Raw genomic sequence first — 15548 nt, 5'->3', positions numbered from 1 at the left:
GTAAGTCAATATATTGAGGGGCGGAAGAGTGGTATTGTAACCCATGTCAGCTTGACAATTGATGTTTTGGAACATGTGTCTCGGCAGGTACTAGCAGATTCTGGAAGTCTCCTCTGGATGGGAAAAGATGGACAGGGAGTTACAATGGTGGAAAGGACAGCTTGCTGCAGACATCCATCAGTCCCTCCGCATCAAGGTGAGTTCACCTTGCCAGCAACTGTTATGTTGTTGACGGCAGAAATGTAGCACTTATGCAGTAACAGAAAATCCTGCTGTTACCAGTGGTGGACTGTCAGGAGCATACTATCAGAAGCACTGACTTACATTTACAACCAAAATTCTAAAATTTTATCCAGGAAATTGTATGAATTTATTATCAACAGTCAGTTCTCTTCATTTTGTAACATTTCTCTTAGCTGCACTGCTTATAAGTACATGTATGTGAACGTTATATATATATTTTTCCAATCAGATTTCAGCCTCTACCACCTGTTGTCAAACTAATCTGCCCAAGACCTTCAGATTCAGTAGTGCTGGCCAATGTAACTTAAACTTTATTGGCAATGGAACTGTGATTCTGAACTGCTCCAGATGATGTAAATGGCACAGTTGTGTGCTGTCGTATTGCACTTTTGTACAGTATTGATGGTTTCTATAATTGTGATATGATAATGGGGATATTAAGAGGTGGATTAAGTTGGGTAAATCCCAACTGAAGGCTCATGTACCAAATTAATGGTCCCCCACTTACTTTGACTTGTGCTTTTCTTGCTGTTCTCCCCTTTAAAGGTATGTTAGGTTTGCAAAATATGGATTCACGTTTGATAAAAAAAAAAAAAAAGAAAAAAAAAATCTTAATAGCAGTCACGTCTGAACAAAGTATCTTGTTCTACTTTAACATAGGAGGAGAAATATAATTACACGGCCCACTTGTGTATTTAAAATTATCGAAATTGAATTATGAGTAATTGAATGAATGAGTTGATGCTCATTAATTGGGAATAGTTAATTAACCTTAAGCATAGTCATATTTCTCCCCCTGTGCCACTTTAATAGAGACATCTGTCACTTGACTGGCACCTTCAAGTTTATGCCAGCATCACACTAAGACAGAAGGTTTTGGATGGCCTTTTCAAATATCCTGTGCGTGTTGAGTGGAAAGGCATAAGATTGGGATTTTGTTTATGGGAGCTCAAAAATGAGACTTTTTCTTGCACAATCATCCATTCAGAGTCACAGTGTGTGATTCAGAGTGAGCTGTCAGATGGCCTGGATGTCTCTATGTAGACTGAGCTGCAAACAAACTCTGTCAGAGATGGTTCATTTGTGATGTTTTGTGTTAGGCTCCTGTGGCTTCGGAGGAGCGTCACATCACACACACAAAACAGTGTGGCACGGCCCCTAGAATTTCCTTCAGTCCATGTCTGAGACATGCTCCATGCATCTATTTTCAAAGGCCAGACTATTATCAAGAATATTTTCACAGTGGCCTAAAATTAATGTAGTGGCAAAGTTCTCCACGACTTGTGAAACTCTTGACAATTATTTTTTTTAACCCAACTAAGGCAACACGCAGTTTTCCTTAATTAAAAAACAAAACTTAAATGCCAACTAATTTAAAGGTTAAATAAACGTCTGTCAAAATGAGAAAAAACCCACTCCACTTTGAGAGATTGTTTGATTGTAAAACTGTGACGTTAAAGCTAAAAATGATTAATTGCCTGGTGAAAAATTCATCCATCCATCCATTCTCAATAACGCTCATCCTGTTCACGGTTGCGTGGCGGTGGAGCAAATCCCAGCTGACTTCGGGCAAAAGGCGGAATACGCCCTGAACTAGTCTGCAGTCAGTCGCACGGCACATAGACACAGACAACCATTCACATTCACACTGTCACTGAGTGGGAACTGAACCCACGCTGCCTGCACCCAAGTCAGGCAAATGTACCACTACACCATCAACAGAGGTGGGTAGTAACGCGCTACATTTACTCAGTTACATTTACTCAAGTAACAGTTTCGATAAACTACTTGTCAGAGTACTTTAAATGCACTGTATTTTTTACTTTTAATTGAGTATTTATGTGAAGGATCGATACTTTTACTCCGTTACAATGACCGACATGCCGTTTGCTGCTTTTACTTATCCATTCATGCGTGTGCGCCTCTATTTTTAGACTCCTTCCGCATAGAGCGCCCGTTGCGCCAATCAAACATGAACACTGTCATTTGACTCCAATTCACCAATCAGGCGACACAAGGCAGTCACATGATCGCAAGCCAATCAAAATGACTTTTTGGAAAGAGAGAAAAAAAACAGCCCCGCGAGTGTGTTTACAGACCAAAAAACAACAGCTTTGTCATGCAGCTCTTAAATTGTGACTGCCCAAACTTGGATATTTCAGCCCACTTCTAACTTGAGAAAACACCTTGCAAGTCAGTTGCAAATGTTTTTCCTGTTGTTTTGGCAGTGGATGTGGCAAAATTAGCACACACACAATCACTAAGTCTGGTCAGCAAACGTCTTCTTCCTGAAGTCATTTAAGTGAATGAAGCAAATGGTTTTGTACGGCCCAATCCATGTGTTGTTGGTTTTTAGGTAGTTAAAAATTGAAATGGTGGCAGGTGTGTGTCGACTCCCATTTATTATTATTTTTTTACTTGATGTTCATGCGCTGATTTAAAAATATATAAATCAGAAGTTACTCACATTACTCTTGTAGTTTTTTTTCATTGAGTACTTTCTTACTCTTACTCAAGTAAATATATGGATGACTACTTTTACTTGAGTCATATTTTTCTAAAGTAACAGTACTCTTACTTGAGTACAATATTTGGCTACTCTACTTACCTCTGACCATCAGTGACTGGTCAAATTTAGCTAAATGAAATTTTATTTGGTGAATGCTTGTTTATCCTTTTCCATTTTTCTTTCTTTTTTCTTGTATTAACTGTATACAGTCCCCTCCAAAGGCATTGGAACGGCAAGGTCAATTCCTTTGTTTTCGTTCTATACTGAAGACATTTGGGTTTCAGATCAAAAGATGAATGAGAAAAAAGTTCAGGATTCCAGCTTTTATTTCATGGTATTTACATCTGGATGTGTTAAACTACTCAGGACAGAGCACCTTTTGTTTGAAGACACCCTCTTTTGAAGTGAGAACAAGTATTGTAAAATACATTACTACATTAACTTAAAAGTGAATAACATTTAATATTTGGTGGCATAACCCTTACTTGCAATAACTACATCAAGCCTGCGACCCACTGACTTCACCAGACTGTTGCATTGAAATGCTTTTCCAGGCCTGCAGCCTCTTTCAGTTCTTGTTTGTTGCTGGGGCTTTCTCCTTTCAGTCTCCTCTTCAGGAGGTAAAATGCATGCTCTATTGGGTTAAGGTCTGGTGATTGGCTTGGCCAGTCTAAGACCTTCTTCTCTTCCCCCCTCATGAAGTCCTTTGTTCTGTTGGCAGTGTGTTTTGGGTCATTATCTTGTTGCATGATGAAGCTTCTCCCGATTAGGTTGGATGCATTTTTCTGTATAAATTACCAGACAAAATGGTTTTGTAGACTTCAGAATGCATTCTTCTGCTATCCTCAAGAGTTACATAATCAATAAAGACTATTGAGCCCATTCCAGAAGCAACCATGCAAGCCCAAGCCATAACATTACCTCCACCATGTTTCACAGATGAGCTTGTGTTTTGGATAATAAGCAGATCCTTCCTTTTTCCATACTTTGGCCTTTCCATTACTTTGGTAGAGGTTAATCTTGGTCTATGGCTCATCTCTGTACTGAAAGATCCAATCTGGCCTTCCGATTCTTTTTGCTGATGAGTGGTTTGCATCTTGTGGTATGGTCTGTGTAGTTCTTGAACAGTGGATTGTGATACCTTCACCCCTGCCCTGTGGAGGTTGGCAGTGATGTCAGCGACTATTGTCTTTGGGTGTTTCTTCACAGCGCTCACAATGTTTCTGTCATCAACTGCTGTTGATAACCTTGGCCGACCTGTTCGATGTCTGTTGCCCAGTACACGAGTAGTTTCTTTCTGTTCCAGGACATTCCAATTTATTGTATTGTTTGTGCAATAGTTCTGATCTCAGCTCTTCTCTCAGCTTCAAAATTTGCTTTTCTCCCATAGGGAGCGCTCTGGTCTTCACGCTTGCTTAACAGCAAATGCAGTTTTCACATGTGAAACCCAAAGCCAAAAAAAAAAAAACACTTCATCTGTTTGAACAGTGAATAAAAGGCAACACCTAAGCAATTAGAAACACCCATCAGTCACACATTCCAATATTTTTGCTCAATTAAAAAGTGGGTGGGTTCACACAAAATGTGCTATGTTGTGAGTTGTTCAACACATCTAGCTGTAAATACCATGAAATAAAAGCTGGAATTCGGAACTTTAGTCTCAAATTCCTCTTTTGATCTGAAATGGAAATGTCTTCAGTATACAACAAAAACAGAGGCATTGACCCTGCCGTTACAATACTTTTGGAGGGGACTCTATACATAACTCTATAATGTTTGTGTTTTTTATTTCTCTAAAGCACAAGTGTCACACTCAAGGCCCGTTAAATATATCGTGGTCCGCTAAAGCAAATCATGCTCGGTTTTTTGTTTTTGCTAAAAATCTGTACAATTACAAATTGTCTTCACTTTTAATAATGTTGACATATTGCAGGCATTGGTTTTGTTATCAAATCCCTTGTTTTAATTAATACAATATTAGAACAAACTATTATCCTTGACTTCTGTAATAATATGATGAGTCAATTAGATTTACAATGTATGGTTTCACAGTCACGGCACGGTGACCGACTTGTTAGAGCATCAGCCTCACAGTTCTGAGGACCGGGGTTCAATCCTCCTGTGTGGAGTTTGCATGTTCTCCCCGTGCCTGTGTGGGTTTTCTCTGGGCACTCCGGTTTCCTCCCACATCCCAAAAACATGCATTAATTGGTGACTCTAAATTGGCCGTAGGTGTGAATGTGAGTGCGAATGGTTGTTTGTTTATATAGTTCTGAGGGCCCGGGTTTAAATCTGGCCTCGCCTGTGTGGAGTTTGCATGTTCTCCCTTTTCTGCGGGTACTCCAGTTTCCTCCCAACTTGCATGGTAGGATAATTGAAAATTCTAAATTCCCCCGTAGGTGTGAATGTCAGTGCGACTGGTCGTTTGTTTATATGTGCCCTGCGTTTGGCTGGCAACCAGTTCGTGGTGTACCCCGCCTCCTGCCCGCAGTTAGTTGGGGTAGGCTCCAGCATATCCGTGACCCTAGTGAGGATAAGCGGTACGGAAATTGATGTGTGGATGGGTTTCACGGTCATAAAGGTGCTCCAAGGTAAAGCATAACTACAATGTGGCCTGTGACAAAAATTTGTTTTACACCCCTTATCTAAAGCACTTTTTGTGTCCTCTCTATGAAAGTGCTGTATAAATATGTAGTTACTTACTTGCATATAGCTTGAAGTAACAAAGTGGCAAAAGACTGTAAAATATTTATATTTACTGTTTTTGATTTTTTTACATTTGGACAAAAACGACCATGTCCGCAAGTAGTCATACTTTACATACAATATATACAATACAGGTAAATCACTGTTGTAAATGTGTAGTTGATTATAACATGCTAGATTGTGGTAAAATTTACAAGGATCCTTTAGAATCGTACAAAAGATTGTGATTTAATTTGATTATTGTAATTAAAAAATGTGCAATAAGAAAAGGGATATGAATAGTTTTCTCACTACCTGTATTTTTAAAATGAAAATCTTAAGATTTGTATTCATATCGCTAACAATCCTTTCGTAACATGATTATTTCAAAATAAGAGATACCTATTCAATTAAAAAAAGTGTTTCAAATTTGGCCAGAGTTTCAATAATTCGGGGTTTCATTTAGATTTCGAAAAAATTACAATCTTAACTCTGAGCGATGCTCATTTAAAATGGTCTTCCCCCTAACATACATCTAAGCCAACCTGTATTTTGTATTTTTAATTTAAACCTGCTTACAAACAGAAACGTATAAGGGTAGGAACACAATCTTCCTAGGGGAGCAAATCAAAAAGGTAAATAATCAGCTCATACTGGTCTCCTTACTGTTTCCACCTTTAGGAGCCATTTTCACAAGAAACGTAAAGGTCCCATATTTCGGCTATTCATACCTCCATAGAGCGACTCTCTAACATGGACTGAGTATAAAAGTGTACATTTTATTTAAAAAAACTAAACCCCCCCCCCACACACACACAAACAGCTTGGTTTTGTCATACGAGTGTCCAGAAAAGGCCCCTTTGACAGCTACTTCTGTTTGACCCAGTTTTGTATCCGCGTTGTCTATAATTGGCTAAGACCACCCCCTTTACTCTGATTGGTTGCCTCCGTGTAGAAGACCCACTTGTGAGAGCACACGTGTTTATGTTGACAACACTGGCTCGGGAGTGGAGAGAGAGGTGGAGATCTTCACTAGTTGCGTAGATAAGCTTGAGAAATTCGAATGACCTGATTTCCGGCCTCTCTGCAGAAAAACGACTGGAACTCAAGACTGAGTGGATGATTTTAATTTAATAAAGTTTTGCAAAATACGGGACCTTTAATATGCATCATAGGTGTTGATTCGGCTGTTCGTTTACACAACGGCCTTTTAGTAGCCTGAAAAAGCAAACATCGATAACTGGTAAAAAGTACAGTGGTAATATTTGACATTGTGTTTGAGCTCAAAACGACAAAAGAGCAGCCTGTAAAATGGAGGGAACATTAAGTCTTTAGCCAAGGCTTGCTTGAGTACTTAACAGTCAAAACCATAGTGGCAAAGCACAGTGATTTAGGCGTAATAGTGCCTATAACTAGGGATTTAACGATTCATTCATTACAACGATGTTTTGTTGAAGCTACGATCTATCTAGATGGATCATTGCTGGGCAAGTTGGCCTTCTGGACAAAAATATATTGATTTAAATCGTTTTAAAAGGTAATCAAACACTTGTATCGATACTAGGAAATAAAGCATGGGATTTACGCACGGCAAAGTTTAAAAGGAGGTGTGTATCTGTTGTATTTCTAAGAATCACACTTGTAATTCCTTTTACTTAGCTTTATTTTTTCAGTTAGCACATAGCAGTCAGCACAGCGCTATCTATGAACCCTTGTATGTGTGTGTGCCTGGCGGATGGCAGAGGAGAAGGCGGCGAACAAGAAATTATTAGTATGGATGCTTGTGTGTGTGACTCGCCTCGACATGCACCTTGAAGCCTTTCAAGCGAGGTCAGCTTCGCTCGCTAGCCGCTAACATAGATGCGTTTGTGGTAAACGCATCGCTCAGTAGAGTTCAAGGCTGAGTGGCCTGGGAAGCAAAGCAATACAAGTACTGTACATCAGGAAAATCTTTAGACCATAATTAATTTTACCTGATTCCTTTACAAAAAACAACAGGAATTTAGGAAATTTCACCTGCACTGGCCATTTATTTCAGTCACAGTGGTTGATTTTTTTTATTTTTTTTATTTTTTATTTTTTGGCTAAAAAGCTACTGAATTGATTTTCAGCCAGTGAATCGTTTTGGATTGTATCATTTTAAATGAACCAAGATCATCCTTACATCGAATCCGCAACCACGAATCGTGATAAGAATTGAATCGTTGCTAAAATGAAACATTACACGCCTACCAATAATGCTTCTCCAGAAAGAAAATTAACTACATTGATGCTGTGTCAGGCAGCATGGTGTACGACTGGTTAGCACATCTCCCTCACAGTTCTGAGGACCCGGGTTCAAATCCTGCCTCGCTTGTTTGAGTTGTTCTTTTTCTTCCCACATCCCCAAAACATGCATGGTAGGATAATTGAAAATTCTAAATTCCCCCGTAGGTGTGAATGAGAGTGCGTATGGTTGATGGTTTGTATGTGCCCTGCGATTGGCTGGCGACCAGTTCAGGGTGTACCCCGCCTCTCGCCCAGTCGGCTGGGATAGGGTCCAGCACCCCCGTGAACCTAGTGAGGATAAGCGGTATGGGAAATGAATGAATGAATGATGCTGTGTCCATTGGAGTCACTTGACATATCAGTTGTCATTTACAAATCACTAATAGGCCTATGAAGGCAATTTAAAAAAAAAAAAAAAAAAAAAAAAAATCTTCAACCAGGGTGAAGTTTGTGCACATTGCCGTCTGATGGCCCGGCATGTGGTTTTAGCTGTTTATGTAGACCCTTGTCAATGTCGTTTATATGTAAAACCATTCAAAAACATGGGATTCCCATTTTTGCTCTTCTGTACGCTGAGGTTTTGGTATTTTGTTATAATATTGATTGTAAAAATTGCTACATTGGCCGCTGCACAAAGTTTGTCTCTCTGGGGTAATTGTAGTAGACATATTCAACATTTGTAAATAACTAGGAGTACATACTGTGATAGACAATGACCAAATCACTCCTTATTTCACTACTGTTGTCTACTTGGTGAGCCTCAATGGCATTTGCTGCAGTGCTAATGCCCTGATGTGGGAGATAGTGTCATTGTGGAGCATGTGGCAAAATAACCAGACATGCAAATCAGCCAGAGGCAGCTGCGGAATCCTTAATTATGGTGCAAGTCCCCCACTAAGGCACCTCTCCACTCTACCCCCTGAGCCCCAATCCCCAGCTCTTAAGAACCCCCCCCCCTTTCCATACACACCCCTGTTCTCCTGCAGCCCATGTACCCTCAGACAGACAGATGGACTGGAGGCAGGGGTTGAAGCAGTGGGAGGAGTGTTTGGGGCAGACTGGATGGTATGGTTGATTCTGGCATAGGGGGTGGAGTTACTTTAGATGGATTTGGGGATGGGGGCACTGTTTATTTTTGGATTCCATTTAAGAGTTACTCTATGAGGTTTTTTTTTTTTTAATGGTGTTCAAAATAAATAGGTGACATTTTGTGTGATCCTACAAGTACAGTTTGCCCTCATAGCAACTTATGTTCTGCACAATGTTAGCCTTAGCCTAATGCAAGCTTGCGCCTAAGCAACTGTCCCATTGTAATTTTTGGCATGTAACAACGCTTCACAATATTCAAATAGGATTACCCTGGCAATCCCCACTCTCCTAATAAATCCAAATCAAAAGCCTTTGTTTTTACTTAGCTTCTCAGAGAGCAAAACATTTTTGAAAGCACAAATATTTTCTGGCATAAGCAGCTTGAGCTCCTCTGAGTTTGCGCAAAGCAAAATCTGCCTTTAATACTCTGGGGAAGATGCCGAAACTTGACCCTTGTGCGCTCTTAGTTTTTTTTTTTTTCTATGGCTGAGTGAGGAGATACCGAGGCTGATTCAATGGTAATGCTCCTATGGATCTTCCTTCCCAACACATGCGGCTAATTGAACATGAATAGGAGGTGAAACATAATCCTATCCATTTCCCCATCTCTTAGAGGGACTACCCCCCCCCCAACCCAACTAACCACACACAGACACCAACACCCATGCCCGATACGCTGAGACCTCTTTAGTGACCCAAATGAGTTCCTTCTATCTGCAAGGAAGGAGAAATAAATGATATTGAAATTTGTTGACGCCATAATCAAGATGCGATGTAAATGGAGGTTTATATGAGTTTTAAGTGTTTTAGCCCCACAGCACCTCTCCGACGTCCGTAAACTCAGCAGGAGACGTGTGCTTACTACTAAGTTTACTACCCTCCCACCACTGCTTCCTCTATACCCTGCTAACTCCACCACAAGCATTTACATGTTCTTTCCCTCTCTTTTCCAGGAGCTGAAATTACCAGTCTACCGAGCCCATTCGCCGCAGATTGGTATGCGTCGCTACTTTGCAGACTTATTGGCCATCCTGAGTAATCGCTACCAGTTATGTCCTACGGCACGCCACCTGGCCGTCTATCTGCTCGACCTATTCATGGACCACTATGATGTGGCTGTCAAGCAGCTCTATGTCATTGCCCTCTCCTGTCTGCTCTTAGCCAGTAAGTCCAACCAAAGCCCTGTAATCTATATACAGTGGTACTCGCTATATTGTGTGATTCAGCGTTCATGACCCTCGTATTGTATACTTGGTGTGGACCAATGCCAGGAGAACAGTAAAACACCATGAACACACTCACGCAGAAGCTGCTGTCGGTCAAAGCTCACGCCCAGGCACTAGGAGCGTGACAGGATTTCCCAAAAATGGCACTGTTAAAATGCTAATTCTAGTTGGCCACTTGGCCACTTCCACCTGACACCAAGAATTTAGAAAATTGGATGACAGGTTCCAGAAAAATTTAGTTTTTTGTGTTGAGGGGGAGACCTTTTTGGGGAACGTTTTTGTGTGATATCGGCTACAGAAAATCTGGCAAAAAAAACAGCTTTAACTTGGAGTAAAACTGTATAACTAATTGATTATTTCTTAACGTATATCCTCTTCTCCGATTAGCTGACAAGTTTGTGAAAAAAAAATATCCACCAATAAGCTCATAAGTCGACGCGTCAAAATTAGCCTGATGTTTCAAACGGTGTCACTTCCCCAAAAACTCAACTTAAATAGCTTCAATCGAACATGATTCATGAGAAGAGCAGTGTGGGCTGTAGAAAACGTCATGTACTTTACAGTAGTAATCAGGTTTTTAATGAATTAATTTGTTTTAGACCAGGGGTGTCAAAACTATTTTTTCCCGCGGACTACATTGTAGTAGTTTTCCCTCAGAGGCCCGTAATGACTGTGAACCCATATACTGTACCTGTAAATGAATGATCACCTCATGTAATTACATACACAATAAAGTGATGGATAACTACTTTTAAAATCAGAAGCAAATAAAAAAAAAAGGTTTGTCAACTACAGTATTAAATTTCTTTCAAAATGATTGGTAACAAAAAATGCTTGCAATATCTCTGCGTTATTAAGTGAATACAATTTGCAGTTTTGATAATTTAGCAGGAAACAACACACATTTGACACACATTTGTTTTCGTGGGCCAGATAAAATGATGTGGCGGGCCAGATCTGGACGCTGGGGCAGGAGTTTGAAAGTGCTTAGTCGATGCTTTTATTTATTTATTTAAAATTTAAATTCTATAAAGATTGTGGCTACATGTCATGTTGCTACTATTAGTACAAACATCATGGAAATCTACGTTGTGTGATGAACTGCCTGCATTTTTTTGTTTTGTTTTTGTGGTACATTTATGCCACCTCTGGCATGATGGGTAATTAGACTAATGATGGTGTTGAAAGTGGGAGTCTGGAAAGGAGCCCACTCGCTTGGGAGGGTATGTTTGTGTGCGAGCAAGTAATGATGTTCAGGCCAGGCGTTGCAATCACAGTTGCCTTTTTGGTAGGCTGGATGAGAATAAGATGAGAGAGAGTTTGCATTTATAAGAAATGCTTTGAGATTGATATTGATGTCAAACCAACCTGGACAGAGCTTATTAATGCATTCTCTAATGGATGAATCTTTTTTCAAAAGGAGTCTTTTGATTGTGTGTTAGGGTCATGGAGCTGCTCTCCTCTGTGCGCCACTGCCTTCTCCAGGTAGTCTGCGCAATGATTGATGAAGGCTTGAAAGGGTATTTGATTCAGAGTTATCTTCACTTTTTATCTGTCCTGAGTTTGCCTTGGAATCTGGCCGAGTTATTGAACTGCCTCCCTCGGCCCAACTGCCTTTGACAACCACATTCATTCTGTCTTAATGTTCTGGTTAATTAATCGCTCCCTCCTTTGTGCCCCCCAGTAGTCACAGTTGAATCCTGTTACTACATTGTTTCTTTCTGGCTGGACGTTTGTTAATGGATGAGCTTCTTTTGCTGTAGTAAGATTATAGGCTGATTTTCAACCCCTCTGGGAATAAGTGTTATTGACTGTTTGATGCATTTCTTTAGGGACCTTGCAGTTTTCCTCCAACATCCTTGAGGAATGTCATGTTACTTCTTATCTTAAAGGCTGTGATCTCCTAGAATGATCATACATACAGATTTCATGAATCTGTGTCTGTTGCGGAAAGAGATGAAATACAAAGACCATCTACACCCATTATTAATGACTCTGAGAGAGATGTTGCATCTTATTATTGTGGTTTTAGTTTGCAGTGGCGTCGATCTGCTCCACATCGTTGTGAGAGCTCTTTCAAAAATACCGCCGCTTGAAAGTAGTTGTAGTAGTATCAAGTAGTTGAAAGGTAAGACAATCCTTTATTGATCCCCAGAGGCGAAATTGTCAGTTACAAGCACCAAAATATTAAAAACAGCCACAATTATAAACAATACAATTAATACTTCTCTGGCAGTGTCAATAACACTGAGCAATACTGTCGTCACAAAGCCAAATGTGTTAATGCAGCTTTAGTATTACAGCTCATTAGATTCTTGATTGCTGCATTTTTGTTGTTGTTTGTATTGTTTTTCTCACCGAACCTGATTACGGAATAGCAAACAAAAAAAGAACATCCTGTGAAACTCTGGGATATTGTCTATACACATTGCACCTCCACAGGCGTCTGAGCCCCGGGTGGGGAGGGGCTGAGGGGCACCTGCCATATGCTCTCCGAGTCAGGCCTCAAACAAAAGCCTGTCAATGCAAGCAGGACATGCAGCCAGACCCTTCGCAGAGAGGGGGAGGGGAATGCAGACTGCGAGCAGGGAGGTTGTGTGCTTCTATAGCAGAGACTTAAGCTAACATTGCTAAATGACATGTTGGTTGTTAGGGCAACCTTTTGATGAACCTATATATATTTTTACCTTGATCACACAATCAAGAGCCACATACAAGTAAAATTCCTCAGACACATAACTGGACTGACTTGTTTCTTGTGTTGTCCTTTTACCTTTCACTACTAGGTCTGTTTTCACTCGTTTCTCTCACCTTGTCTTGGACAGGCAGCGCTAGCCAGTCCTGGGACAAGGAACCCAGTAAAAGCAGGCCACCATCCCTGGGGGGTTGGGAAATGAGCGTAGCGCTACATCAAAGGCAGGTCAGCGGCTGATGTTAAACAGGGGGGCTGCGAAGTAGGATATGTTGGAACTGAACCACCCAGCAGGGTCTCCCAAAATGTGTATCAAAAGGAACCTACCTCCGAAGTTCTGCATCCTGTTTGACAATAGTTCTGACATAGATGGTGAAACCGGGCTATTTGATTGCACTATTTTAATCTTGCAGAGTGCGATTTAAGAATAAAAAGAACGTTTTGTGGTGTGTAACGGCCTTACTAAATCAGAGCAACATTTATATGCATTGTGGCAGATCCAGATCCACCAGCAACACACACACAGAGTTTCTTAGCTTTTTCCTGGCCACTTCACTGGCCATTAGCAATAAAGGTCAAGGGTCGACTTGGACCTGCATTGTGAGAGCCGCCACAGCCAGGGGTGGCAACAAGGAGATTCTATGATGGAGCTGTGAGCAATTTCACACTCCTGATGAAAGATGAGGCAGCAAATAAAGGGACTAAAGAGGGCAAAGGAAATTCCTCTATGGACGTCAACACAAAGGAAAGCAGAATGAAGCGCAGAATGAATATTTCTCAAAAAACGCATTTGTATTTAAATTCATAGTTCTCATGAAGCCATCCTTCATGTAGCACATGAATAAGAGATTAATTTGTCATCTTTCGACACTAAATCAATTTTCTTTTCCAATTAATCTCATTACTATTATCAACTCCTTTGTATGTAGGCCTTCAGCACTGTTAAAATACAGTGCTCATCAATGAGTACATACTACACGTTAACAGATTTGTTTGAAAAGCTTGTTCCTCAAATTCAGTTAATTTTAATCAGTTTTGAGAGCATGTTTGTTTGTTTTAACTCAATTCACTGCCAGCCGTTTCCCGAGTAGGGAACCACTAGACTGCCAGGCATTTTCGAGCAATTTCACTGATTTTTCAAGCCTCACAGAATTTTGTTTACTATAATGATGTAAACACCAAAGCAAAAAGAAATATCAGCCTCTCTTCTTTCATCAGAAAAAAACTTTATCTCTAGCTTATACCGTTATTTAGTAATCAGCAGTCAAATATAGGCTACTTTCAGCCAAATCTTTTTTTGGAGGACAAAAACTGAGAAAACAGCCTTTTTGTGAAAGCAGGCGCATCAAGCAGAACAATGACTGACACCAATATTTTTTTTCTTTTGTGAAAATCTCAAACATCTGAACATAAAACAACACTGAGAAAGTACTTTTGACAGAAAAATAATTTATTTATAACTATGTACAGAATTTATATTAGACAAAAATGCATGAACAAATGGGGCTCCCACACTTGCACTTTTTTCCTCCTCCTCCTCTACCGTTTGCTCAATAGTCCCAGGTTTTTATTACCTTGTGCATAAAATCTAGCAAAGTTTTATCCACATGGATTTTATTCTTCGGTGGCAGTGAATGGGATCTTGTGCGGTTGTCAATCTCCTTGAAACCAGTCTCTACTTCTGCTTGAAGCACAACCGTTTAGAAATATAACTATTACTATAAAAATACATTGTTGAAATTGCTGACGTGGAGGAAAAAAAAGCTTTCAATTACCTTTTTGGTTGCACTGCGTACTGGAAAGGGAGTTGAACGTCTGCTGGATGCATAACATGTAAGTTTTAAAAAATACATACGATTCCTTGAGAAAACTTTTTATTGATGACGTGTGTTGCAAGGGTAAAAAAGAACATTACTTCATCGCAATTTTCAAAGATGTTCGACTCGCGGGTGTTGAATTCCTGCAAGATGGATGAAATGGAAACTTCAAATCAGTACTGGAAACAGATGTTACATTGGAATGTGAACTAGTGGGACTAAGTTGTTTTTATGTATGTAAGGATTGAAGGAGCGTGTTTGCCCACTAAATGTAGCTAATACGAGCTACAAACAAGTTCTTCTGTCGGACTTCGGCTGGCTATCCAGACGGAGTTCACTCATCATGATTCCAGATCCCATTTACTCAAATCCTGATTGGCAGACGGTCAACCAGCAAGTGGCGAAGAGAATCTCGCCATATGTATGGGCCGGCATTTTGAGCGATAGCTTTGCAACAAAGCGATTGGCTCGGAGCGTCATTCTGGCTCGGAGCATCATTCTTTATTCCCCCGCATAATCTAAGGCGTCATTCCTGTTGGTCGCAGGAATATTTTTCTTGCCTTGGTGCAATAGATTTCTAGTACCGTAAGCTTTTTCTAGATTTTTTTTTTTTCATTTTGTTTTCTCTTTTCTGCCATTATGTTTGCCTTCTCTCATTGTCTCTTGCACCCTGCCTCCTCCTCCTTCCTCTTCTTCAATCTGAGGGAGGGATGTTCACCTCAAGGCATTGTTGTCCTCTACAGGGTGCCATTCCTCATTGCATTTCTCCAGAGGCTTGACGATCACACACAAACTGCACAAGACCTGCCATTGACGTTTTTAAACGGCATTGGCAGGGAATAGATGGATTCTGAATGACGTCTTTAGACGGCATCGGCAGGGAATGTTATTTTTAAAAAAAATGCTTTTAGTTTTTATTGGTTTCGGTATTAGTTTGTATTTTAATGCAGCCCTGTGGGGGGCACAAGCCAGTGCAAACTGTAGGCCGGTCCCAAGCCCGGATAAATGCAGTGGGTTGC

General features: G+C 40.4%; 1 protein-coding gene across 2 annotated transcripts in view; it reads left to right on the top strand.

The window, feature by feature from the left end:
• The window catches only part of ccnjl (cyclin J-like), a 28459-nt gene that overhangs the window by 1528 nt on the left and 11383 nt on the right, over positions 1-15548 (top strand). Inside the window, exons 2-3 of one of the 2 annotated variants that reach the window (XM_061787510.1) lie at positions 88-196; positions 9748-9958. In XM_061787510.1, coding sequence (XP_061643494.1) covers positions 128-196; positions 9748-9958 — 280 coding nt within the window. In that variant the 5' untranslated portion in view covers positions 88-127. Of the gene's footprint in view, positions 1-87; positions 197-9747; positions 9959-15548 lie in introns of those variants that run through there. The other variant, XM_061787511.1, reaches the window with a different exon arrangement.

Source organism: Phyllopteryx taeniolatus, chromosome 10 (assembly GCF_024500385.1).
Source record: "Phyllopteryx taeniolatus isolate TA_2022b chromosome 10, UOR_Ptae_1.2, whole genome shotgun sequence".
In the NCBI taxonomy this organism is placed as follows: domain Eukaryota; kingdom Metazoa; phylum Chordata; class Actinopteri; order Syngnathiformes; family Syngnathidae; genus Phyllopteryx; species Phyllopteryx taeniolatus.
The sequence above is the reverse complement of the archived record's forward strand: the minus strand, read 5'-3'. Positions and strand labels throughout refer to the sequence as shown.